General features: G+C 45.9%; 1 protein-coding gene and 1 long non-coding RNA gene across 2 annotated transcripts in view; one reads left to right on the top strand and one right to left on the bottom strand.

Annotated features, from left to right (window-relative positions):
* The window catches only part of LOC142258946 (uncharacterized), a 450433-nt gene that overhangs the window by 321302 nt on the left and 102025 nt on the right, over positions 1-27106 (top strand). The gene's annotated exons all lie outside the window — the stretch shown is intronic.
* On the bottom strand, positions 23942-27018 carry LOC142258934 (uncharacterized). Its single transcript, XM_075331488.1, has 2 exons — positions 27009-27018; positions 23942-26195 (listed from the first exon to the last, which is right to left on the bottom strand). The coding sequence occupies exons 1-2, from the start codon at positions 27016-27018 to the stop codon at positions 24940-24942; spliced, it is 1266 nt and encodes a 421-aa protein (XP_075187603.1). The 3' UTR covers positions 23942-24939.

Below are 27106 nucleotides of genomic sequence, written 5' to 3'. Positions count from 1 at the left end.
AAGCTTCTAGAAACAGGTGTGACTGATCCTACTAATTAAATCACAAGACTAACTTTTTTTTTTTTTTTTTCCCTTTTCACAGAATCACAAACAGACACACAATTCCCTAATGAAATTCAACAATTACAGTTATCACCACTATGTAATTGTGTTGAAACTATACACTTATCTTAATTTCAGCACTTTACCCTTCAGTTCAGCACCTCGCTCGCTCAGCACCTCGCTCGCACTGGCTGGTTTATATAGATGTACAATGACTATCAGAAGCTGCTAGAAGCTCCTAGAAACAGGTGTGACTAATCCTACTAATTAAATCACAAGACTAACTTTTTTTTTTTTTTTTCCCTTTTCACAGAATCACAAACAGACACACAATTCCCTAATGAAATTCAACAATTACAGTTATCACCACTATGTAATTGTGTTGAAACTATGCACTTATCTTAAATTCAGCACTTCACTTCAGTTCAGCACCTCGCTCGCTCAGCACCTCGCTCGCACTGGCTGGTTTATATAGATGTACAATGACTGCTAGAAGCTGCTAGAAGCTTCTAGAAACAGGTGTGACTAATCCTACTAATTAAATCACAAGACTAACTTTTTTTTTTTTTTTTTCCCTTTTCACAGAATCACAAACAGACACACAATTCCCTAATGAAATTCAACAATTACAGTTATCACCACTATGTAATTGTGTTGAAACTATACACTTATCTTAATTTCAGCACTTTACCCTTCAGTTCAGCACCTCGCTCGCTCAGCACCTCGCTCGCACTGGCTGGTTTATATAGATGTACAATGACTATCAGAAGCTGCTAGAAGCTCCTAGAAACAGGTGTGACTAATCCTACTAATTAAATCACAAGACTAACTTTTTTTTTTTTTTTTTCCCTTTTCACAGAATCACAAACAGACACACAATTCCCTAATGAAATTCAACAATTACAGTTATCACCACTATGTAATTGTGTTGAAACTATGCACTTATCTTAAATTCAGCACTTCACTTCAGTTCAGCACCTCGCTCGCTCAGCACCTCGCTCGCACTGGCTGGTTTATATAGATGTACAATGACTGCTAGAAGCTGCTAGAAGCTTCTAGAAACAGGTGTGACTAATCCTACTAATTAAATCACAAGACTAACTTTTTTTTTTTTTTCCCTTTTCACAGAATCACAAACAGACACACAATTCCCTAATGAAATTCAACAATTACAGTTATCACCACTATGTAATTGTGTTGAAACTATGCACTTATCTTAAATTCAGCACTTCACTTCAGTTCAGCACCTCGCTCGCTCAGCACCTCGCTCGCACTGGCTGGTTTATATAGATGTACAATGACTGCTAGAAGCTGCTAGAAGCTTCTAGAAACAGGTGTGACTAATCCTACTAATTAAATCACAAGACTAACTTTTTTTTTTTCCCTTTTCACAGAATCACAAACAGACACACAATTCCCTAATGAAATTCAACAATTACAGTTATCACCACTATGTAATTGTGTTGAAACTATACACTTATCTTAATTTCAGCACTTTACCCTTCAGTTCAGCACCTCGCTCGCTCAGCACCTCGCTCGCACTGGCTGGTTTATATAGATGTACAATGACTATCAGAAGCTGCTAGAAGCTCCTAGAAACAGGTGTGACTAATCCTACTAATTAAATCACAAGACTAACTTTTTTTTTTTTTTTTCCCTTTTCACAGAATCACAAACAGACACACAATTCCCTAATGAAATTCAACAATTACAGTTATCACCACTATGTAATTGTGTTGAAACTATGCACTTATCTTAAATTCAGCACTTCACTTCAGTTCAGCACCTCGCTCGCTCAGCACCTCGCTCGCACTGGCTGGTTTATATAGATGTACAATGACTGCTAGAAGCTGCTAGAAGCTTCTAGAAACAGGTGTGACTAATCCTACTAATTAAATCACAAGACTAACTTTTTTTTTTTTTTCCCTTTTCACAGAATCACAAACAGACACACAATTCCCTAATGAAATTCAACAATTACAGTTATCACCACTATGTAATTGTGTTGAAACTATGCACTTATCTTAAATTCAGCACTTCACTTCAGTTCAGCACCTCGCTCGCTCAGCACCTCGCTCGCACTGGCTGGTTTATATAGATGTACAATGACTGCTAGAAGCTTCTAGAAACAGGTGTGACTAATCCTACTAATTAAATCACAAGACTAACTTTTTTTTTTTTTTTTTTCCCTTTTCACAGAATCACAAACAGACACACAATTCCCTAATGAAATTCAACAATTACAGTTATCACCACTATGTAATTGTGTTGAAACTATGCACTTATCTTAAATTCAGCACTTCACTTCAGTTCAGCACCTCGCTCGCTCAGCACCTCGCTCGCACTGGCTGGTTTATATAGATGTACAATGACTGCTAGAAGCTTCTAGAAACAGGTGTGACTAATCCTACTAATTAAATCACAAGACTAACTTTTTTTTTTTTTTTTTTTTTTCCCTTTTCACAGAATCACAAACAGACACACAATTCCCTAATGAAATTCAACAATTACAGTTATCACCACTATGTAATTGTGTTGAAACTATGCACTTATCTTAAATTCAGCACTTCACTTCAGTTCAGCACCTCGCTCGCTCACTAGTTCTCTAGTGATAATCCCCTAGTGATAATACAGTGAATTTATCAAAACTACAGCAAGCAGCCCAGTAAATCAGAGTCCCTCTCTGTCAGAGGTGTGTCACGGGTGACAGACAGTAATGTGGTATCTGGCAATAGAAGGTCACAGCGTTTGGCTGTGCAAAATGTTCCCTGATTTTCTATTTTTCCAGCGGTTAGTATTCTGTGTACTAGGTATCTCCTCTGCTGGGTTTTCATCCTTTTACTTTAGGACACTGGGGAGCTCCTCTTTCGTTCAGTTGATAATCATCTGTATTTCCTCTTGGGTTAAAATATTCTCATTTTTCCTGGCCTTGTGATGGAGATATTCAGTTCCTTCACAAGCTCTGGATGCAACCAGGTGGCTTGCACACACCAGTAGGATCGTTGTTGCTCTTTACTGAACTTCTTACTGAGTCGTCTAGCAGTACGTTGTTTGTTGTTTCCCTTGTTTGTTATTCGTGTGTGTCCTTTAATACTTAGTGAGGTTGATGAAGAGCTCATCCCATACGTTCCCTATTTAGGGCTCAGTTCAGGGTCAGCCTAGGGTCAGGTATCCATCTCGGCGCATAGGTGTGGAATCTATATAGGGTGGTGAAGCAACTCAGGGGCCCAGCGGTAGGCTTGGTCAGGGCTCTCATATCCCCTTACCCTAGGCCCAGGGTTTCCCTTCCCTTTCGCCGTTCGCTTGGTACCTAGAGTGACACTGTCTATATTATTCTGATTTTTAATTAAGTGATCGAATCCCATTGAATTCACAGAACCCCAGCATAAGTATCATAAATGTTACTTCCTCTCCACCAAAAGATAGACCCCTTTCAGTTCTGGCTTCTTTTACACCCATAATCTAAACTGGAATAAACCTTTGTGGGCAGAGATGAGTGAACCTAAATAGTAAAGTTCAGTGTTTGTACCAAATACAGACTTTATACAAAAAAATCAGTGTTAGAGTTCGGAGTTTTGGTGCTTTATGTTTCCTAACCGCTCGATCTATCAGTGCTTGGCCAGGTGTGAGCTGCTTGTAGTGTTTGAATGGCTTTCACGGGGAGGTAAAAACATTGTTATAAGATGTATTGTGTACAAGGAAAAAACCCCGCCATCTGTCCCCCGGTAATAAATGGCTGGATGCATGTGGGCGGAGACCCGAACTACCCAATCAGTGACTTCCAACAGCGTTTAGGACCAGTCCGGTTTCCGAACTGAACTTTATCTAAAGTCCAACTGAGAAAGCTGAACCCAAACTTCAACAGGTCTGTTCATCTCTATTTGTGGGTAGCCCTACAAAAAAATAATCCATTGGATATCAGACAGATAAAATCCTTTAGTTTTTTAATTTCAATAATTATCCTTTGTAAAGGGATCATTATTATAACATAAAGGGCTCAATTTATGCGGGGGCCACTATTGATTTATGAAATGGTGCTTGCCTCTTCATGAATTTGGAGCATTTGACGAGTGGTATGTGCCTCCTAGTGCAATGCAAGAAATATTACTCCCATCAGGGACTAGAGTGAGATTTCTGTATGAAGGAAAAAGCTCTACTACAACCATGTAATATGTTGGTGCTCAGAATTTTTTTTACATTAATACTAATATTTCTGGCACGCACAGGAAAAAAATGTGTTAGTACCCTCCACGGGTAGGGGGAATGCCCCGGGACTCGGTGATGGTGTTGGGGAGCGCCGTGGGGAGAAAAGGGGGTCACAGTCGTACTCAGTCCAAAAAGCTGACACCGACAACTGGATAAACCAAAGTTCTGGACACTGCTGCCACTGAGGGGAGCTAGTTTGGGTTCCGTCCCCGATGGTGCTGTCTGGTGTTCTGTGACCTTCCTCCTGGCACTTAGTTCTCTTCTCGGTTGGCCCCGGTAGCATAAAACTAGTCGGGTCCCGCTCCCCAGTATGGCTAACTGAGGGAGCTTGCTCTCAGGGTTCACGCTTGAGATTTTCTGGACCGTATTAATGGAAAGTCCTATCCCCCTCGTTGTGCTAGTACCCCGATTCTGGAGCAGGTGGAGAGCGGATCTTGAAGGCTTCTTTCTTGTCGGGGAAATTGTCAGGTTGCCTGAAGTGAAGTGACCAAATCCCATTGAATTCACAAAACCCCAGCATAAGTATCATAAATGTTACTTCCTCTCCACCAAGAGATAGACCCCTTTCAGTTCTGGCTTCTTTTACACCCATAATCTAAACTGGAATAAACCTTTGTGGGCAGAGACGAGTGAACCTAAACAGTAAAGTTCAGTGTTTGTACCAAATACAGACTTTATACAAAAAAATCAGTGTTAGAGTTCAGAGTTTTGGTGCTTTATGTATCCTAACCACTCGATCTATCAGTGCTTGGCCAGGTGTGAGCTGCTTGTAGTGTTTGAATGGCTTTCACGGGGAGGTAAAAACATTGTTATAAGATGTATTGTGTACAAGGAAAAAACCCCACCATCCGTCCCCCGGTAATAAATGACTGGATGCATGTGGGCGGAGACCCGAACTACCCAATCAGTGACTTCCAACAGCGTTTAGGACCAGTCCGGTTTCCGAACTGAACTTTATCTAAAGTCCAACTGAGAAAGCTGAACCCAAACTTCAACAGGTCTGTTCATCTCTATTTGTGGGTAGCCCTACAAAAAAATAATCCATTGGATATCAGACAGATAAAATCCTTTAGTTTTTTAATTTCAATAATTATCCTTTGTAAAGGGCTCGTTCTTATAACATAAAGGGCTCAATTTACGCGGGGGCCACTCCTGATTCATGAAATGGTGCTTGCCTCTTCATGAATTTGGAGCGTTTGACGAGTGGTATGTGCCTCCTAGTGCAATGCAAGAAATATTACTCCCATCAGGGACTGGAGTGAGATTTCTGTATGAAGGAAAAAGCTCTGCTACAACCATGTAATATGTTGGTGCTCAGAATTTTTTTTACATTAATACTAATATTTCTGGCACGCACAGGAAAAATGTCAATATGGTTTTGAAAAATATTTTATTTTCATAATCTGCAAAAGGAGTCAACCAAAATGCCAATGTTTCGGCTCACATTTGAGCCTTTTTCAAGGCATGTATATGTGTCGCTCCCATGTCAGCAGACAGGCTGCTCGGATCTGGGTGCTCGGTGGCTCGAGGGTCTCCGGACCCGGGGGTTGTGCGGCCACTCAAATGAAGGGGGATATTTACAGGGGGTAGTTAAAGAGTTTGTGATGGCACCCGTGGTATGTGGTAATTCGGAGTACCACCGCTGCAGTTGGGAGTACCCGGGGGTGATGGAAGGGGGCAGCCAGGTGTTAGTACCCTCCACGGGTAGGGGGAATGCCCCAGGACTCGGTGATGGTGTTGGGGAGCGCCGTGGGGAGAAAAGGGGGTCACAGTCGTACTCAGTCCAAAAAGCTGACACCGACAACTGGATAAACCAAAGTTCTGGACACTGCTGCCACTGAGGGCAGCTAGTTTGGGTTCCGTCCCCGATGGTGCTGTCTGGTGTTGTCACGCTCCCCGGGCCCTCGGCTCCCCTTCCCGGGTCTCCTGTCCCGCTCCCCGGCTCACCTGCCACGCTCCCCGCGTCCCAGTCTCTTGTGCCCGTCCTTCCTAGGCTCCCTGGCCGCCGATCCCGGCGCCCGACGGCCTCCCAGGCCCTGGCCGGCTCCCCTGCGTCCTCCTCTCAGCCTCCTTCCCTGGCTTCTGGCACCCGGGCCGCGCGCATGCGCATTAGGGCGCGCGCGCGGTCACTGACCCTTTCTTAAAGGGCCAGCGCCCATTAACAGGAAATGAGGTTAGACAGGTACGGGGTATAAAGGGGGTTCTTGTCCAAGGGGGCGGGGCCTGATCTTCGTGTTTCCTGAGCTAGGAGTCAGGTCTCCTTGTGTTTTCCTGCCATACTTACGTATCTCTCTTCTAGAGCTGATCCCGCCTCGCCATCCAGTCCTGCTGAATCCCGAGCCCCGCACGCTGTCTGTCTGCCATCTGACAGTCCGTACCATCTCGGATCCCTGCGGTGACCCGTCATCTCGCTCCAAAGGTTCCGGACCCCGCCTGACATCATCTTGGCTTCCGAACCTGAGCTACGTCACCCGGACTGCCATCTGTGACTCCGTGGTCCCAGGGACTCCTCCGCTACCTTCACTTGCACGGACTGTTCTGCTGCCCATCAGTGCTTCAGCTACCGGACTCCCTACCACCATCTTAGAGTTCGGCCCAGTGGATCCACCTCCTGGGTCTGCCCGACCGCCCGGCCCTGACAGTAAGATCAGGCCATGGATCCCGCTGCAGCACTATTGGCCCTGCAAGAGGAACTCCAACGCCAGCGTGAAGTCCAGACCCGCATGCTGCAATTTATGACCTCCGTGGACACCCGCCTGTACACGTTACAAGCATCAATGACGCCTGCGGCAACCAGGTCCCCCACTAGGAAAACCACGGCTCCCGTACCAGTGGCAGCCGCGTCGGATGCCTCCCGACTCCGTTTGGCGTCACCACCTCGTTATGCTGGAGATCCCAAGACCTGCAGGGGCTTCATAAACCAATGTTCCCTTCATTTCACGCAGCTGCCACATCTGTTCGCCTCCGACCAAGCCAAGGTCGCCTTTATAATGTCTCACCTGGAGGGCGAGGCACTGGCGTGGATGAACCCCTTGTGGGAGAAGGAGGACCCCATGACCAAGGATCTTCAAGAGTTCCTGCAGGCCTTTCGCAGTACCTTTGACGAGCCGGGACGCGCCTCTGCGTCTGCTTCATCACTTCTCCGCCTACGTCAAGGAACACTGACGGTGGGCCAATACGCCATCCGTTTCCGCACTTTGGCTTCTGAACTCGGGTGGAATAATGAGGCCCTGACAGCCGCCTTCTGGGAAGGACTTTCGAGTCGCATCAAAGATGAGTTGGCGGGTCGTGACGTGCCCTCCACCCTAGATGCCCTGATTGCCCTAGCCACTCGAGTAGACATTCGTTTTCAGGAGCGCTCCAAAGAGCTGGTTCGTGAGCGACGTGCGGTACGGCACTCCTCCCCGCCACAGAAATCCTCTGTGCCACAGTCATCAACAGCTGGGATTCCTGTCCACGAACCCATGCAGGTTGACCGAGTACGACAGTCTGACCAACGTCGAGCAGAGCGGCTCGCCAAGGGCCTCTGCTTTTACTGCGGAGAGGGCACACATCTCCTACGCTCCTGTCCGGAAAGGCCGGGAAACTCCAAAGCCTAGGGTTGGTAGGAGAGGCCACCCTAGGTGCTGGGACTCTCTCAGACCCAGTTATGTGGACGGTACAAGTATCAACAGGAGAGACGCGCTTCACGGCTGAGGCATACCTCGACTCCGGAGCAGCAGGCAATTTTATCCAGCAGGCCACGGTGGACAAATACCAGCTGCCTGTTACTCTACTCGAGAAGCCCCTACTGATTGCCTCGGTGGATGGGAGACCCCTCTCTGATACCATCTCCTGGATCACCAAGCCGGTGGAACTGCGTATCGGTGCTCTGCACACCGAGAACATCTCTCTCTACGTCCTTCCACACATGTCCCATCAAGTCCTGCTGGGACTTCCTTGGTTGCGAACACACGAACCATCAGTCAGCTGGGGTACTGGCGAAATCACCCGTTGGGGCTCTGCCTGTCATGAAAGATGTTTAAAGTCTATACAACCAGTCCGACGACCTCCGGTTCCTGAGTACCTACCGGGTCTGCCCTCGGCCTATTGGTCCTTCGCGGACGTTTTTGACAAGAAGGAGTCTGAGGTACTTCCGCCACACCGTCCCTACGATTGCGCCATCGACCTGCTCCCAGGAACAACACCACCTCGAGGACGGATATATCCGTTGTCTCCAGCCGAAACCAGGGCCATGTCCACCTACATCACGGAAAGCCTGGCAAAGGGATTCATCCGGAGATCCTCCTCTCCTGCGGGAGCAGGCTTCTTCTTCGTTAAGAAGAAAGAGGGTGACCTACGCCCATGCATTGACTACCGGGGCTTGAATCAGATTACCATAAAAAACAAGTACCCCCTACCGCTCATCCCCGAATTATTCGATCGGCTCAGAGGAGCCCGTGTGTTCACCAAACTGGATCTTCGGGGTGCCTACAACCTAGTTCGTATCCGCTCTGGAGACGAATGGAAGACCGCGTTTAATACTCGCGATGGGCACTATGAATACTGCGTGATGCCCTTCGGTCTGTGTAACGCTCCTGCCGTATTCCAAGAACTGGTGAACGACATTTTCCGGGACCTCCTCTACGTATGTGTAGTAGTTTATCTGGATGACATCCTTGTCTTCTCTCCGGACCTCCAGACCCACAGAGAGAACGTAAAGCTGGTTCTACAAAGACTGAGAGAGAATCGTCTCTACGCCAAATATGAAAAGTGCGTCTTTGAGCAGTCTTCTCTTCCTTTCCTGGGATACATCATCTCGGGTACTGGGCTGCAGATGGATCCAAAGAAGGTCTCCTCCATCCTCCACTGGCCTCCCCCTTCTGGACTGAAGGCAATCCAACGGTTCCTGGGATTTGCCAACTACTACCGCCAGTTTATCCCTCACTTCTCCGCCCTGACTGCTCCTCTCTCCGCTCTGACCAAAAAGGAGGCTAATCCAAAGGACTGGTCACCTGCGGCCGACGCCGCGTTTTGCTCCCTGAAGCGAGCATTCGCCTCCTCTCCTGTACTCCACCGACCGGAGTTAAACCGCCAGTTCACCTTAGAGGTGGATGCCTCCTCCTCAGGAGCCGGAGCAGTGCTCATGCAAAAATCCTCCTCCGGGAAGATGGTGACTTGCGGTTTCTTCTCTAAAAGCTTCTCAGCACCTGAACGTAATTACACCATCGGTGACCGAGAACTATTGGCGGTCAAACTGGCTCTGGAGTAGTGGCGCTACCTCCTGGAAGGAGCAGTGTACCCTGTGATTATCTACACGGACCACAAGAACCTGGAATACCTGCGGTCCGCTCAGCGACTGAACCCACGACAAGCCAGGTGGTCCTTATTCTTTGCCAGGTTTGACTTCCAGCTTCACTTCCGACCCGCAGACAAGAATATACGCGCTGATGCCTTGTCTAGGTCTCTCATGCCTCTGGAGCAGGAGGAAGAGACTACCCAACCTATCATCTCTCCTAGCAAGATTGTTCCGGTGGCTCCTGTCACTCTGGCCCAGATACCACCCGGGAAGACCTATGTCTCTGAGACCGACAGGCAAAAAGTGTTACACTGGGGTCATGCCTCGAAAACAGCCGGCCATGCAGGCCAGAAGAGAACATGGGGTGCGATTGTACGCCATTACTGGTGGCCATCCCTTCGCACGGACGTTGCCGCCTTTGTCTCTGCCTGCCCCTCTTGTGCCAGGAACAAGACGCCCAAACACCTGCCCTATGGCCGTCTTCTGCCTCTGCCGATACCCTCAGTTCCATGGCAACACATAGCGATGGACTTTATTACGGACTTGCCAGTATCATCCGGACACACAGTCATATGGGTCGTGGTGGATCGGTTCTCCAAAATGGCTCACTTCGTCCCTATGCCCGGACTGCCCTCTGCTCAGGAACTCGCGGAAGCCTATATACAACATATCTTCCGCTTGCATGGCTTTCCTTCCCACATCGTGTCCGACAGAGGAACTCAGTTCACCTCCCGCTTCTGGAGGGCTCTCTGCAAACATCTGGGAGTGACTCTGGACTTTTCTTCCGCTTACCATCCTCAGTCTAATGGCCAAGTGGAAAGGGTCAATCAAATCTTGACCTCCTTCTTACGCCACTATGTCAACGCCCATCACGACGACTGGTCCACGCTTCTGCCTTGGGCTGAATTCTCCCATAACCACCACGTCAGTGAGTCGTCCTCCAAATCTCCCTTCCATGTCGTTTACGGACTGCAGCCTTCCGTCCCGTTGCCTATATCCCCTTCTTCGGATGTCCCTGCTGCTGATACTGTAGCCCGTGACTTCGCTACCATTTGGGACTCTGTCAAGGCGTCCCTTGGGCGCGCTTCCCAGCGGATGAAGAAACACGCTGACAAAAGGCGTCTAGATCCTCCGTGTTTCTCTCCTGGTGACCTGGTCTGGCTTGCTTCCCAGTACATCCGACTGAAGATACCTTCCTACAAGCTGGGTCCTCGCTACATCGGGCCGTTTAAGGTCCTCAGCAAGATCAATGAGGTCTCCTACAAACTGAGGCTTCCGACCACGATGAAAATACCCAACTCCTTCCACGTCTCTCTACTCAAGCCGGTGTTCCTTGGTCCCTTCTCCGCTGCTGCCAGTCCGGCTCCTCCTCCTATTGCTGAGGACGACATCTATGCGGTAAGGGATATCGTGGCCATGAAGACTGTTCGTGGCCGGCAGTTCTTCCTGGTGGACTGGGAGGGGTATGGTCCTGAGGATAGATCCTGGGAACCCAGGGAGAACGTGGGCTCTCCTCTGATCCGTGCCTTCATGTCCCGGTTGCGGGGAGGGGGGCGTGGGGAGGGGGGTACTGTCACGCTCCCCGGGCCCTCGGCTCCCCTTCCCGGGTCTCCTGTCCCGCTCCCCGGCTCACCTGCCACGCTCCCCGCGTCCCAGTCTCTTGTGCCCGTCCTTCCTAGGCTCCCTGGCCGCCGATCCCGGCGCCCGACGGCCTCCCAGGCCCTGGCCGGCTCCCCTGCGTCCTCCTCTCAGCCTCCTTCCCTGGCTTCTGGCACCCGGGCCGCGCGCATGCGCATTAGGGCGCGCGCGCGGTCACTGACCCTTTCTTAAAGGGCCAGCGCCCATTAACAGGAAATGAGGTTAGACAGGTACGGGGTATAAAGGGGGTTCTTGTCCAAGGGGGCGGGGCCTGATCTTCGTGTTTCCTGAGCTAGGAGTCAGGTCTCCTTGTGTTTTCCTGCCATACTTACGTATCTCTCTTCTAGAGCTGATCCCGCCTCGCCATCCAGTCCTGCTGAATCCCGAGCCCCGCACGCTGTCCGTCTGCCATCTGACAGTCCGTACCATCTCGGATCCCTGCGGTGACCCGTCATCTCGCTCCAAAGGTTCCGGACCCCGCCTGACATCATCTTGGCTTCCGAACCTGAGCTACGTCACCCGGACTGCCATCTGTGACTCCGTGGTCCCAGGGACTCCTCCGCTACCTTCACTTGCACGGACTGTTCTGCTGCCCATCAGTGCTTCAGCTACCGGACTCCCTACCACCATCTTAGAGTTCGGCCCAGTGGATCCACCTCCTGGGTCTGCCCGACCGCCCGGCCCTGACAGTTGTTCTGTGACCTTCCTCCTGGCACTTAGTTCTCTTCTCGGTTGGCCCCGGTAGCATAAAACTAGTCGGGTCCCGCTCCCCAGTATGGCTAACTGAGGGAGCTTGCTCTCAGGGTTCACGCTTGAGATTTTCTGGACCGTATTAATGGAAAGTCCTATCCCCCTCATTGTGCTAGTACCCCGATTCTGGAGCAGGTGGAGAGCGGATCTTGAAGGCTTCGTTCTTGTCGGGGAAATTGTCAGGTTGCCTGAAGCTATTCCCTGACCTAGGGTCCACGTACCCAGTCGTTCCCTGAGCCCAGCTCGGTGATGGTACAAGGCCGCCAGCTGTCCTCCTCGACAGTTCCGTGCCCCTTGTCATGATCCCCTGCGACCAGGAGTCCAGCTCCTACTAGGCCCAGACCACCGTCTGTCACCTAGTTACTACCAAGGAGCCCAGCTCCTGACCTCCTATCTCCTTCACCTCTAACGCAACACTGATCTACTCCTGACACTCCTGACCTCCCCTTACCAACCCCCCAAGTGGGCGACCCTATTCCACTCAGGCCGTCCACTGGTGTGTTTGGTGGGTGTGGTGCAGAGTGTACCTAGGACTTTAATTGACTGATGTTGGCAACACCATACAGTTGGGGACCCATAACCAAGGAGGAGATGGATATTGCACAGAAGGGCAGATTTCACAATACCCTGTGACACCCTGATAATCCAGGGGCGTCACATATATCTAATAACCAAAGTAAATATAAAGACAATGTCAGTCAAAGGAAAAAAATAAAAAATAAATAAAAAGAAAACAAAAGTATGTACAGATATGTGCATGGGTTACATAGTGCACTTTAACCATAAACATATTGAATATAATAATTGACGATATGTCATACAGGAATCCATAAGGAAGAAGAATTAAATTATGACATAGAATATATTTTACATCATATGGATGACTAGCATACAGTCTTAATGGCAAATGGAAATTGAGGAACGAGATATATAAGCACGAAATAGTAATACCAAGAACATGGGTCATGTATCTCAATGAGGAAAAGGCTAGTTGCATAAAATTTGGTAATATATGAGTAACGCAGCATGAGGCACCCATACCATGAGGCAGGTAAGCGCAAGTATAGGTGCTCGGCAGAATAGGCTTAAGCGGGCTTTACACGCTACGATATCGTTGATGATTTATCGTCGGGGTCACGTTGTTTGTGACCCACATCCGGCGTTATTAACGATATCGCAGTGTGTGAAACGTGCGAGCGACCTTTAACGATCGCAAAAGAGGGCAAAATCGTTTGCCGTGGAGAGGTCGTCCTGAAACAAAAAATCGTTATCTGCTTTTTAGCGATGTGGTTCGTCGCTTCTGCAGCATCACACATCGCTGTGTGTGACACCGCAGGAACGACAACCATCACCTTACCTCCGTCGACCGGAAAAGTAGGAAGGAAGGTGGACGGCATGTTCCGGCCTTTCATCTCCTCCCCTCCTTTTCTATTGGACGGCGGTTCAGTGACGTCGCTGTGACGCTGAATGAACCACCCCCTTAGAAAGGAGGCGGGTCGCCGGCCAGAGCGACGTCGCTGACCAGGTATGTGGCGTGTGACTCATACTCATGTCATCTCTATCTTCCCTAGGTATTTGCTAGTCTAAAGTGGGCTTTACACGCTGTGACATTTCTAGCATCGGCTAGCGATGTTGAGTGCGTTAGCACCCGCCCCCGTCGTACGTGTGATATTGTGTGATCGCTGCCGTAGAGAACATTATCGCTATGGCAGCGATCACACAATATCGCACGTACGACGGGGGCGGGTGCTAACGCACTCGACATCGCTAGCCGATGCTAGCAATGTCACAGCGTGTAAAGCCTGCTTTAGACTAGCAAATAACTAGGGAAGATAGAGATGACATGAGTATATAGTAGAGTATAAAATCAACAGTATGAAAGGGTAGAAACATACCAGAGGATGGGGGGAGGGAGAGGTGAGTCATAGGAGACCAGGGTAAGTAGGTGATAGTGCCTGAAAAAGTAATGGTACATTTGTAAAGCTTAATCGTACAGACCACACAAGTGAAAGGGGGAGAGCGGTGAAATGGAAAGTTACCTGGAATGAAAGCAGGCTGGGTGCAGAAGGAATTATGTCCGGTGAACTGGCTGTCTGGTGGCAAGGTGGTGAATGGATGGCACCAGAAACTTTTATAGAAGTCAGGAGGAGGTAGTGTTTCCCGGGTGACTGTGTGGATGTGCGTGAAAGCGCAGACAGGAGGAGATAGGGAAGGTAGAGAGTGCTCATGCGCAGAGATACGCCGGGACATACGCAAAAGGTGTGAGGACAGCGTAAATATGAGGAAATGGAGTAAAGAATGAAAGAAAGAGCCTGAGAGGTACGCGCATGCGTGAATCAGCGTGAAACTATGTGAATGGAGTGTAGGAGTAGCACGTGTGTAGGAGAAAGATGAGATTGGTATTGGAAGGCAGTGGAGAGTGCTTGAGAGTATTAGAACGGTCCTGTGGTGGGTGGACGGAGATGCCCAGGTACAAAAGCACGGTATTATAAATCGCATATAAATAGGAATAACACTATGAATGAAAAGAACATCATCACGTGATCCATATACATATCAAGACAAGTTACACAAAAACTTCGTATTCCCTGTTTAGACAAAGTGGTTCTAGGGGCTGTAGTGTGTGAATCCAGAAGGATTCACGTAGTCGTAGTCTCTGGATCCTGTTACCACCTCTGCGAGGTACAGGGATATGTTCCAGAACCTGGAACTTAAGCTGTGAAATAGACTGACCTTTGGAAATGAAGTGTGCTGGAATGGGTAGTAATGTTTGCTTGCAATGGATTGTAGACTTGTGCTTGCTAATGCGATCTCAGATATGTTGGGATGTTTCACCCACATATCCGAGACCGCACGCGCATTTAATAAAATAGATCACATAAGATGAGTCACAGGTGAAGAAACCACGGATCAGGATTCCCTTATCAGTCCTAGGATGGAACACAAGATCTCCTTTCAATACGTTAGAGCATTGGACACAACCTAGACAGGGAAAAGTGCCATTGCGGCTTGTGGTGAGAGTAGTCTGCCGTAGAAAAAGTCTAGAGGGCCCAATGTCAGCCCGAATAAGGATATCTTTGAGATTGCGGGCACGTTTATGACAAAATAATAGTTGTGTTTGAAATTCAGGAATGTGAAGGTAGGAATTGGTTAGGAGGGGCCAGTGGTCCAATATGGTGTTACGTATCAATGTTGAGAAGGGGTGATACGTGTTCACAAAGGCAACCCTTTTTGTTTCCTTGTTTGTTCGAGTAGAGTGAGTTGTCGATGGTTTGGCAATATTGGGTGGGTAACCTCTTGCCAAAAAACATTCGTTCATCTCTGTATGTCTGGTTTGTCGTGTATGATGTTCCGATACGATCCTCTCGACACGAACCTGTCGAGATGTAGGTAGAGATTTCTTTACATGCATGGGATGGCTGCTTTTAAAGTGTAAGAGACTATTCTAAGTCTAAGGTCGGTGATAAGGTGATGAACCTCATCTATAATGACCATCGTATCCAGGAAATTAATACGTCTGGAATCATGATGTAAGGTAAATGTAATCCGTGCTGGGGTGTTGTTTAGATGAGCAAAGAATTGTGTAAGGTCATCTAGGCAGCCATCCCAAATACAGAACACGTCATCAATGAAGCGCTTACAGGTTTTGGCATGTGACATGAAGAGGGGGTAAGGATAGATGTATAGGTCTTCAAAATGGGCCATAAAGATATTTGCATAAGGTGGTGCAACGTTACTACTAGAGATGAGCGAACCGGTCCCGGTTCGGCTCGAGGCCGGTTCGCCGAACGGGGGTCCCGTTCGAGTTCGGTTCGTCGAACGTTCGACGAACCGAACTCGAACGTATAGGCTATAATGGGAGGCAATCACAAACACATAAAAATGCATTATAAATGTACACAAACAGTTAATAAACATTGCCATAACACTTACCAGTCCTCGCGATCCCTTCTGCACTCTGTCTCCTGCCGCTATTCCATCCGATGATCGCTGAATCCTCCCGGTGACCTGCACTGCCAGCAGAGAAGCAGGACCTATCGTGACGTCAAAATAGCCATGTGACCAGTCACGTGGCTATTATCTCATTGGCTACAGACTGGTCACATGACTATGACACGTCATGTAGGACCTGCGAGTGCATCTCTCCGGTACACGGTGCACATATGTGTATCGCCGTGTACCGGCGACATGCTCTAGCACACGGTCGACTCCCCGTTCCGTTAGGGACCGGCTGACACAGCCGGTCATTAACGGAGATCACCGTTGCCATAGCAACGCAGTTAGCGGTGACGTCACCGCTAACCGCGGCTCCGGGAGCACCGTTGCTATGGTAACGCGTCTGTCAGCGTTACCGCTAGCAGCCAGCACTGATCACTCACAGAGTGAAGGCTGCACGCTGCTTCCCGATTGTAGTGAGCATTGTAGTTAGGATGGAGGTTCCCCAGCCCCAAGTGATGCCCCTCACTACAATCGTCACTACTACTACACTAGAAAGAAAGAAGACAGAAGAGCAGGATCGTGGAGGGCTGACAGGGGTAATAAAGATGGAGTCTCTAATGTGTCTGTGTATTTATTTCTATTAAAGTATTTTTTCTCTGTGTGGTGTCTTTTATTAACCCTTTATTGGAGATTCTTAATGGCCGGGTCAAACGTGCCTGACATTAAGAATCTCTGGCTTAATACTGGCTGGTAAAACAAAGCCAGTATTAACTCATGATTACCCAACAAGCCACCCGGCTCCAGGGCTGTTGGAAGAGTTGGATACAGCGCCAGATGATGGCGCTTCTATGAGAGCGCCATTTTCTGGGACGGCTGCGGACTGAAATCCGCAGCAGAGGCGCCCACAAACCTCGGGCTAACCTGTGCTGCGGATTCCAATCCCCAGCTGCCTAGTTGTACCCGGCTGGACACAAAAATAGGGCGAAGCCCACGTCATTTGTTTTTTAATTATTTCATGAAATAAGTGAAATAATTAAAAAAAACGGGCTTCCCTATATTTTTGGTTCCCAGCCGGGTACAAATAGGCAACTGGGGGTTGGAGGCAGCCCGTGGCTGCCAGCTGTACCTGGCTAGCATACAAAAATATGGCGAAGCCCACGTCATTTTTTTGGTGGGCAAAAAACTTCTGCATACAGTCCTGGATGGAGTATGCTGAGCCTTGTAGTTCTGCAGCTGCTGTCTGCTCTTCTCCATACAGACAGACAGCAGCTGCAGAACTACAAGGCTCAGCATACTCCATCCAGGACTGTATGCAGAAGTTTTTTGCCCCCTGAAAAAATTATGTGGCTTCGCCATATTTTTGTATGCTAGCCAGGTACAGCAGGCAGGTACGGCTGCCCCCAACCCCCAGTTGCCTATTTGTACCCGGCTGGGAACCAAAAATAAAGGGAAGCCCTTTTTTTATTATTTCATGAATTTCATGAAATAATTAGAAAACAAATGACGTAGGCTTTGCCCCATTTTTGTGTCCAGCCAGGTACAACTAGGCAGCTGGGATTGGAATCCGCACCACCGGTTGGCCTGAGCTTTCTGGGCCCCACTGCTGCGAATTGCAGTCTGCAGCCACCTCAGAAAATGGCATTTTCATAGAAGCGCCATCTTCTGGTGCTGTATCCAACTCTTCCAGCACCTGCCTGCTATACCTGGCTAGCATACAAAAATATGGCGAAGCTCACGTCCTTTTTTTGTAGCTTTTTGGCAAAAAAAAAAAAAATGCTTCCCTGGATTTTCCATTGCCAGTGAAGGTAACACCAAGCAGTGGGGGTTAGCAGCCAGTAGCTGCTTGGATTACCCTTAGCTAGCAATACAAAAAATGCAGTGGGAGCTAACATATATTTTTTTTAATTATTTATTTAAATAACTAAAAATAAAATGGGCTTCCCTGTATTTTGATTGCTGGACATCACAGTGCTGTAAAAATAAATCTTTAAAAAAATGACGTAGCGCTCCGCGGTATTTTTGATTCTCAGCGCAGATAAAGCAGACAGCTATGGGTTGCCACCCCCATCTGCCTGCCGTTACCTTGGTTGGCAATCAAAATACAGGGAAGCCCATTAATTTTTTCTATTTAAAAAATAGTTAAAAAAAAAAAATTACGTTGGGTCCCCCCATTTTTGATAGCCAGCTAGGGTAAAGCAGACGGCTGTAGGCTGAAAACCACAGCTGGCAGCTTTACCGTGGTTGGGGATCCAATGTGGAGGTCCCCTCAGGCTCTTTTTTATAATTATTTTATAAATATTAATAATTACACAATAAAAGTAGGGGACCCCCCAAATTGGATCACCAGCCAAGGTAAAGCGGACAGCTGTGGTCTGGTATTCTCAGGGTGGGAAGGTCCATAGTTATTGGGCCTTCACAGCCTAAAAATAGCAGGCCGCAGGCACCCCAGACGTGGCGCATCCACTAGATGCGCCAATCCTGGCGCTTCACCCCAGCTCATCCCGTGCCCTGGTGCAGTGGCAAACGGGGTAATAAATCGGGTTGATACTAGCTGTAAAGTCACCTGAGATCAAGCCCAGCAGTTTGTGATGTCATGGCGTCTATTAGATACCCAACATCATAAACTGTCAGTACTAACAAAAACAAAAAATCGACAAAAGAAATTTATTTGAAAAAACAGTCCCCAAAACATTTCCTCTTTCACCAATTTATTGTAAGAAAAAAAATAAAGGGGTCCCACGACGACTCTGGACCGTCTAGAATATGGGGGGGGAGACACTCAGGGAACGTATCCCCCATTTTCTAGGAGTGCGGACCCTTCATGTGAGGAGTGTGGGTGCAATGAATCTGCACTCACTCTCCCCGGGTCCACAGCAGCAGAGTCCATGTCGTAATGGTTGCTACCAAAGCTGCAATGCCCTGCTCATGAGGTAAGGGCATGCCTAATCAGGAGAACTACTGTAGAGGAAGCTCTGCTCACTGGTATATAGGTGCTCAGAGGTAATAATAGATAAAATTAGTGAGTAACCTCGGCACTCTAAATCTCCCAGACTAAGTCAGTAAGTCACAACGGATAGTAATGCAAAATCACTCTTTATTGGTCCGTATTAAGAAAAATTTTTTTTCATAAGCATATATGTTTTTGTCCAAAACAAGTTACAAATGACGTTTCGGCCTGAGCCTTCGTCAGATTGGACTTATCTGCATGTAATCATGAAAAATGACAATAATCAGTATCACATAAGAGTGAGAGAACAATAACATAAACTCGAACAATGTAGAGGTACAATTGGGATGCAGCAAAAAAATTGCAACACAGCAAGAAATGAAACACATGATACAAATGTCATAATACAGTACAAGGACAATATAGTAATGACAAATATGGGGTCAGAGTAGACTTAGACAGCTCTGGTACGAAAGAGATGTCAATCATAAAGTAACATGTGCAGTAGGTGTAGAGCTACACTATGCATGGCAGAGCTAATGGGTAGACCGACCATAGAAAAAGTAGAGAAAAAGTGGAGAAAAAGTGGAGAATAAGTGGAACATAAGAGGAGAAAAAGTGGAGAAAAAGTGGAGATTAAGAGGAGAAAAAGTGGAGAAAAAGTGGAGAAAAAGTGGAGCATAAGAGGAGAAAAAGTGGAGAAAAAAGTGGAGAAAACGTGGAGAAAACGTGGAGAAAAAGTGGAGAAAAAGTGGAGAAAAAGTGGAGAAAAAGTGGAGCATAAGAGGAGAAAAAGTGGAGAAAAAAGTGGAGAAAACGTGGAGAAAAAGTGGAGCATAAGAGGAGAAAAAGTGGAGATTAAGAGGAGAAAAAGTGGAGAAAAAGTGGAGAAAAAGTGGAGAAAAAGTGGAGCATAAGAGGAGAAAAAGTGGAGAAAAAAGTGGAGAAAAAGTGGAGAAAAAGTGGAGAAAAAGTGGAGATTAAGAGGAGAAAAAGTGGAGCATAAGAGGAGAAAAAGTGGAGAAAAAAGTGGAGAAAAAGTGGAGAAAGTGGAGAAAAAAATGGAGAAAAAGTGGAGAAAAAGTGGAGAAAAAGTGGAGAATAAGAGGAGAAAAAGTGGAGAAAAAGTGGAGAAAAAGTGGAGAATAAGAGGAGAAAAAGTGGAGAATAAGTGGAGAAAAAAATGGAGAAAAAGTGGAGAAAAAGTGGAGCATAAGAGGAGAAAAAGTGGAGAAAAAGTGGAGAAAAAGTGGAGAAAAAGTGGAGCATAAGAGGAGAAAAAGTGGAGAAAAAAGTGGAGAAAAAGTGGAGAAAAAGTGGAGCATAAGAGGAGAAAAAGTGGAGAAAAAGTGGAGAAAAAGTGGAGAAAAAGTGGAGATTAAGAGGAGAAAAAGTGGAGAAAAAGTGGAGAAAAAGTGGAGCATAAGAGGAGAAAAAGTGGAGAAAAAAGTGGAGAAAACGTGGAGAAAACGTGGAGAAAAAGTGGAGAAAAAGTGGAGAAAAAGTGGAGCATAAGAGGAGAAAAAGTGGAGAAAAAAGTGGAGAAAACGTGGAGAAAAAGTGGAGAAAAAGTGGAGAAAAAGTGGAGCATAAGAGGAGAAAAAGTGGAGATTAAGAGGAGAAAAAGTGGAGAAAAAGTGGAGAAAAAGTGGAGAAAAAGTGGAGCATAAGAGGAGAAAAAGTGGATAAAAAAGTGGAGAAAAAGTGGAGAAAAAGTGGAGAAAAAGTGGAGATTAAGAGGAGAAAAAGTGGAGCATAAGAGGAGAAAAAGTGGAGAAAAAAAGTGGAGAAAAAGTGGAGAAAGTGGAGAAAAAGTGGAGATTAAGAGGAGAAAAAGTGGAGCATAAGAGGAGAAAAAGTGGAGAAAAAAGTGGAGAAAAAGTGGAGAAAGTGGAGAAAAAAATGGAGAAAAAGTGGAGAAAAAGTGGAGAAAAAGTGGAGAATAAGAGGAGAAAAAGTGGAGAAAAAGTGGAGAAAAAGTGGAGAATAAGAGGAGAATAAGAGGAGAAAAAGTGGAGAAAAAATGGAGAAAAAGTGGAGAAAAAGTGGAGAGAAAGTGGAGAAAAAAATGGAGAAAAAGTGGAACACCCTTTGGTACCTTTCATGTGGCACTAAGGGGTGCTTAGCTTTGTATTTAGCCAAAAAAATGAAAAAAAAATGACATAGGGTTCCCCCTAGTTTTGTAGCCAGCTAGGGTAAAGCAGACGGCTGCAGCCTGCAGACCACAGCTGGCAACCTCACCTTGGCTGGTAATCCAAAACTGAGGGCACCCCACGCTGTTATTTTAAATTAAATAAATAATTTAAAAAAAAAACACGTAGGGGTCCCCCAAAATTGGATCACCAGCCAAGGTAAAGCAGACAGCTGGGGCCTGATATTCTCAGACTAGGGAGGTCCATAGTTATTGGAATCTCCCCAGCCTAAAAATAGCAGGCCGCAGCCGCCCCAGAAGTGGCGCATCCATTAGATGCGCCAATCCTGGTGCTTCGCCCCAGCTCATCCCGCGCCCTGGTGCGGTGGCAAACGGGGTAATATTTGGGGTTAATACCAGATGTGTAATGTCACCTGGCATCAAGCCCTGGGGTTGGTGAGGTCAGGCGTCTATCAGATACCCGACATCACCAACCCAGTCAGTAATAAAAAAAAAATACACGACAAACACATTTTTATTTGAAAAAACACTCCCCAAAACATTCCCTCTTTAACCAATTTATTAGATTGAAAAACAAATCCAGGTCTGGTGTAATCCAAGGGGTTGCCATGACGATGCACACTGTCCCAGTCAATGAAGAGCAGGATGTTCCCCATTGGCTGGGAGAGCAATGCAGTGACCTGAGCTAACATCAATGGGTCAGCCCAGGTCACTGCAGGGGGGTGACAAGTGCTGCTGTCAGTGAGGTACATTACCTGCGCTGATCTCCAGCACACTGACAGCCCCTGTCACTGAGGTCAATGACCGGCGCCTTCACATCAAGTATCGCGAGAGGTCCGTGACGTCACCGCTAGTCAGTCTCGGGTCGGAAGCGATAGGTGATGTGACAAGCGGCGGCCATGGAGGACAGTGACAGCGCTGAGGTCGGGATGGCGGGACTTCATCACCGCAGGTAAGCCGAGCGAGCGAGCGGGCGGGCGGGCGGGCGGGCGGGGGGGGGGGACGGGGGGTGGATGTGTGTGTGTGTGTGTGTTTGTGTATGTGTATGTATGTGTACATGCCGCGGGCAGGAGGGGGTGGAGCGAGCTGAGCGGGAAAGTGTGGGCTTCCTGCACGTAACTAAGATAAACATCGGGTTACTAACCAAAGCGCTTTGCTTGGATACCCGATGTTTATCTTGGTTACCAGCTTGTGGCAGGCTGCCAGCGATGGCTCCTGCTCACTGTAGCTGTAAAAAGCCCTGCTTTTTGCTGCTAGAACCGTTCTCGAACGTATCTAGAACTATCGAGCTTTTAGCAAAAAGCTCGAGTTCTAGTTCGATCTCGAACAGCCCAAAAATCACTCGAGCCGCGAACTGGAGAACCACGAACCACGAACCGCGCTCAGCTCTAGTTACTACCTATAGCGGTCCCTTTCTTTTGAAGGTAGAAGTCATCCTCAAATAAGAAGAAGTTTTTGGTTATTAAACCTGCTCATCTTGCTCATCTAAACAACACCTATAATATTACTAATTCGTGCTTATATATCTCGTTCCTCAATTTCCGTTTGCCATTAAGACTGTCTGCTAGTCATCCATATAATGTAAAATATATTCTATGTCATAATTTAATTCTTCTTCCTTATGGATTCCTGTATGACATATCGTCAATTATTATATTCAATATGTTCATGGTTAAATTACACTATGTAATCTGTGCACATATCTGTACATAATTTTGTTTTCTTTTATTTAATTTTATTTTTTCCTTTGACTGACATTGCCTTTATATTTATTTTTGTTATTAGATATACATGCCTTGAAAAAGGCTCAAATGTGAGCCGAAACGATGGCATTTTGGTTGACTCCTTATGCAGAATATGAAAATAAAATATTCTTCGAAACCATATTGACATCTTTTTCCTGTGCGTGCCAGAAATATTAGTATTAATGGAGTGAGATTTCTGGCATATGGAACACCACAGCTCGTCATGAATTTAAGGAGTTGTGGTGTCACGCCCCCGTCCCACCCAAACCCTGCCAATATTAGAGTGAAAATGGCAAGAGCCCCCAAAATTTGGCACAATTATGAATTGATCCAAATTTTTGTGACTTTTCAAAGCTTTTGTGACATTTTTTTGGCATAAAAGCTTCGATAAATTGGGACCAGAATGTCTTAACAACTTCCACATATCCAGGATGCAGAATGCGATTCACTTCTCCCCTATCACGGCTGAGAATAGAAGCTATACCATCCGTATAGTACAATACAAAGGGAAGGCAAAAAGAATGCCCTATCACTAGGGAAAGAGGGAAGTGGTGACCCTTGACAATACAGCTCACCCTCACCAACCCTATATAGGTTCTGCACTTGTCGCCGAGCAGCAATACCTCACCTTAGGCAAACCCTGATCTGGGACTAAGCAAGAATGGCAGGTATGAGTTCTTCGTCAACACCACTAATGCTAAGGGAGACAAAAGGAAACAATACAGGGGAGACACAAATGCTACCACCTGAGCCCAGGTACATAGCAAAATTCAAACACTTACCTTAGGAGCAGCTACCACAAACGTCTCTGGAACAACAAGAGGAGACAACCGCTGCAAACCGCAGCCAGGATCAACTATAAACCTCACCCAAAGCACCCCAGGTGAGGTTTATAAAGGAAGTCAGAGGCTGGCAACTTAGAGGAAGGAAAAACTGACAGTTTCCCAGAGTCATAGAGTCCGCTGCTGCAGAAACAAAGAACTGTCAGTTAACAACACATTCTGCAAATCTCTGGGATTTTTCAAAACTTCTGCCACTGGATTGTCAGCCGGCCGTGACACCTCTGTGACATCCCCTCACTATTTTTGTGCTAAATGTCTACAGATCTGCCTCAACCCCAGAGGTTCTGAGGCAAAATCATCACATATAAACAATAGAGAAAGACAGGCATGAATAATATACTGTATATTTTACAAGCATTTATTAACAAAATAAGTTTTGAAATGCAATTATATACAGTGTGATATACTTAAGAGTTCCTATCTCCAATCTGGGGCTGCACTTTTTAGTAAATAAAGCAGTGGGCAACCTGAGATTAGTGAATTATCTAAATATAATCCAGTATCAAAACATTTCACAAATGTTCCTAAATGCTCTTGAAATACCCAACTTACTAGCAAAGTGGAGCTCGAATTTCCATTTTGTGGGATCTTAGTGTGCAGCATGGGATCCCACAAATCTCTTCAGCTGCTCTAAGCACAAGACATTGCTCTCTCAACTAATCCAGCGTGGTCACATACTTTTTAAGGTTTTACTGAACTGCTTAAGAAGGATGCCGCAGAGCTGGGGTCGTAGAGTTCACTCTTCCACTGTGAATGATCACTGATGGTTGTGGGATCTAACAACCTGGAAGTTCCTTTTGGAGACATTAGGAACAGTTCCAAAAGTTTTAGTACTGGATTATATTAAAAAAAAAACAACACTAATCTGCGGCTCTTCACTGTTTTAGGAAATAATAAAGGCAGCCACAGATTTGTTATAAGCACTATTTAAAGGGAAAGTCATCAAACACATAGAAACTGGGGGATATTACCCTCATAAAGTGTCAGCAGCAAATCCCCCCATAACAGTGCGTCATGACCACATACTTATGGTCTGAAAAATACGATAAGTTTAAAAAGAGAGAAAATGGTTCTTTCCCTCACCAATTCTTACTTGAGCAATTGTAGCTGATTTTTAAATAAAACCCTTTGAATTCTAGTACATCATGATGGCTTCTCCTATGTGACTCATCTGACAACAAGACCTGATTAATGATAAAAAACATTTGGCAAATTCTGCAAGCAAGAATGGCTGCTCTGATCTGTTGGTTTTCTGATGTCGGCAAAACTTGATTTGCCAGTTGAACATTTCAATTATTCACAACATGAAAAAGGTTCCTTCCCTGTGCGGCTTCTTCACATGTTTAACAAGATCTGATTTCTGAGAATTACATTTTCTACAATCAGAACATAAAAATGGTTTATTTTGTGTGATCTTTTTGATGGTAAACAAGACCTGATTTCCTAGTAAAACATTTACCACATTCTGGGCATGAAAACGGCTTCTCCCCTATGTGATTTGTCTGATGTCTAACAAGGTGTGATTTCCGAAAAAAACATTTCCCACACTCTGAACATGAAAACGGCTTATCCCCTGTGTGAGTTTTCTGATGTCTAACAAGGTGTGATTTCTGAATAAAACATTTCCCACATTCGGAACATGAAAAGGGCTTCTCCCCGTTGTGATTTATCTGATGTCTAACAAGGTGTGATTTGTGAATAAAACATTTCCCACACTCTGAACATGAAAATGGCTTCTCCCCTGTGTGAGTTTTCTGATGTCTAACAAGTTGTGATTTCCGAATAAAACATTTCCCACACTCTGAACATGAAAATGGCTTCTCCCCTGTGTGATTTTTCTGATGTCTAACAAGGTCTGATTTCTGAATAAAACATTTCCCACACTCTGAACATGAAAATGGCTTCTCCCCTGTGTGAGATATTTGATGCAAAACAAGATGTGATTTCCAAATAAAACATTTCCCACACTCTGAACATGAAAATGGCTTCTCCCCTGTGTGAATTTTCTGATGTTTAACAAGGTTTCTTTTCTCAATAAAACATTTCGCACACTCTGAACATGAAAATGGCTTCTCCCCTGTGTGAATTTTCTGATGTCTAACAAGGTCTGCTTTCCGAATAAAACATTTCCCACACTCTGAACATGAAAATGGCTTCTCCCCTGTGTGAGTTCTTTGATGCCAAACAAGATCAGATTTCCAAATAAAACCTTTCCCACACTCTGAACATGAAAATGGCTTCTCCCCTGTGTGAATTTTCTGATGTGTAACAAGGTTTATTTTCTGAATAAAACCTTTCCCACATTCTGAACATGAAAATGGCTTCTCCCCTGTGTGAATTTTCTGATGTTTAACAAGGTCTGATTTCCGAATAAAACATTTCTTACACTCTGAACATGAAAATGGTTTCTCCCTTGTAGGAGCCGTTTCATGTTCCACATCCCTTCTGTAACTTTTATTTTGCTTACAATTCTGTGATAAATGGGAATTTTGGACTTGTTTGAAAAGATCTGATGATAGAGTTTTCCATGAAAGGACTGAAGGTATATCTGGGACAACAGCATGCTCCTCATATGTATAATGTGTAATACTTTCATCATCTGTTTTAAATTCTGAAGATATTAGAGGTCCATCTGAACTCCTGATACAGTGATCGGCTAAAAATAAAACACAATATTATTATTTTTTAAGTATATAATTTTGAAAGATTTATGTTTTTAAACCATAACATCAGAAATTAAATTAGGAAACAAATTATTCTGAATCTGTTTTCCAATTTCGAGACCTAAGAGTTACATCTTCGTTAATTCTGATCTCCCATTCCTAGCACCAGTTCTCTGGAATGTGCTACAGTAAATAATCTGATTGATTGTCGCAATGTGACTGTAGGATAATGAGTAATGAGGGACAGGGGGCTACTATACTTTCCATCATGCTAGGAGACTTTAGGCTATCCCTAACCTCTGGATTACCCCTGAACGTGGAAGAAAGGGGCAGGAGTATGATGGAAATACAGATTAAGACAGATTGGAAAACCAAAATTCAGACACACTGCAAACTCCAAGAAATAAACAGTGAGATACTAAGGAGAAAAGCAAGAGAAGGAAGGCAGAAACAAAAAGGCAACAAGGGTTAACACCACAACTGCTCACAGCAATAATGCACACCAACCACTAGTTTGTATCACAACACCTCACCAGACCTGTATAGGTAAACTATAGCTGGCATTAATGGAATTATCCAGCCAGCATATACAGAAGGGAAGCGAATGATACTGGCTCCCCTACAGCATGTAATCAAAGACATTAACAAGGAGCCCAGCAGAGAATAACTTGCTAGTCTTACTAAGTATGTGGTTCGATGCCTGCGTCTCCCTGCGCTGATCACAGATAACAGAGAAGTTAGCAAGCAAGAGTGCCAGAATGTGTAATTTCCACAGATCCTGATGCTGCCATGACAGTTGTCGATACCTGCAAGCATCTCGTGACATTGATCCACAACATAGACAATTTCAAAAAGGTTTTTTTTCGAAGATGAAAATATAATAGAGACAGAAGCCAAATATTTA

Source organism: Anomaloglossus baeobatrachus, assembly GCF_048569485.1.
Source record: "Anomaloglossus baeobatrachus isolate aAnoBae1 chromosome 5 unlocalized genomic scaffold, aAnoBae1.hap1 SUPER_5_unloc_19, whole genome shotgun sequence".
In the NCBI taxonomy this organism is placed as follows: Eukaryota; Metazoa; Chordata; class Amphibia; order Anura; family Aromobatidae; genus Anomaloglossus; species Anomaloglossus baeobatrachus.
This window is presented reverse-complemented; position numbering and strand designations above follow the sequence as displayed.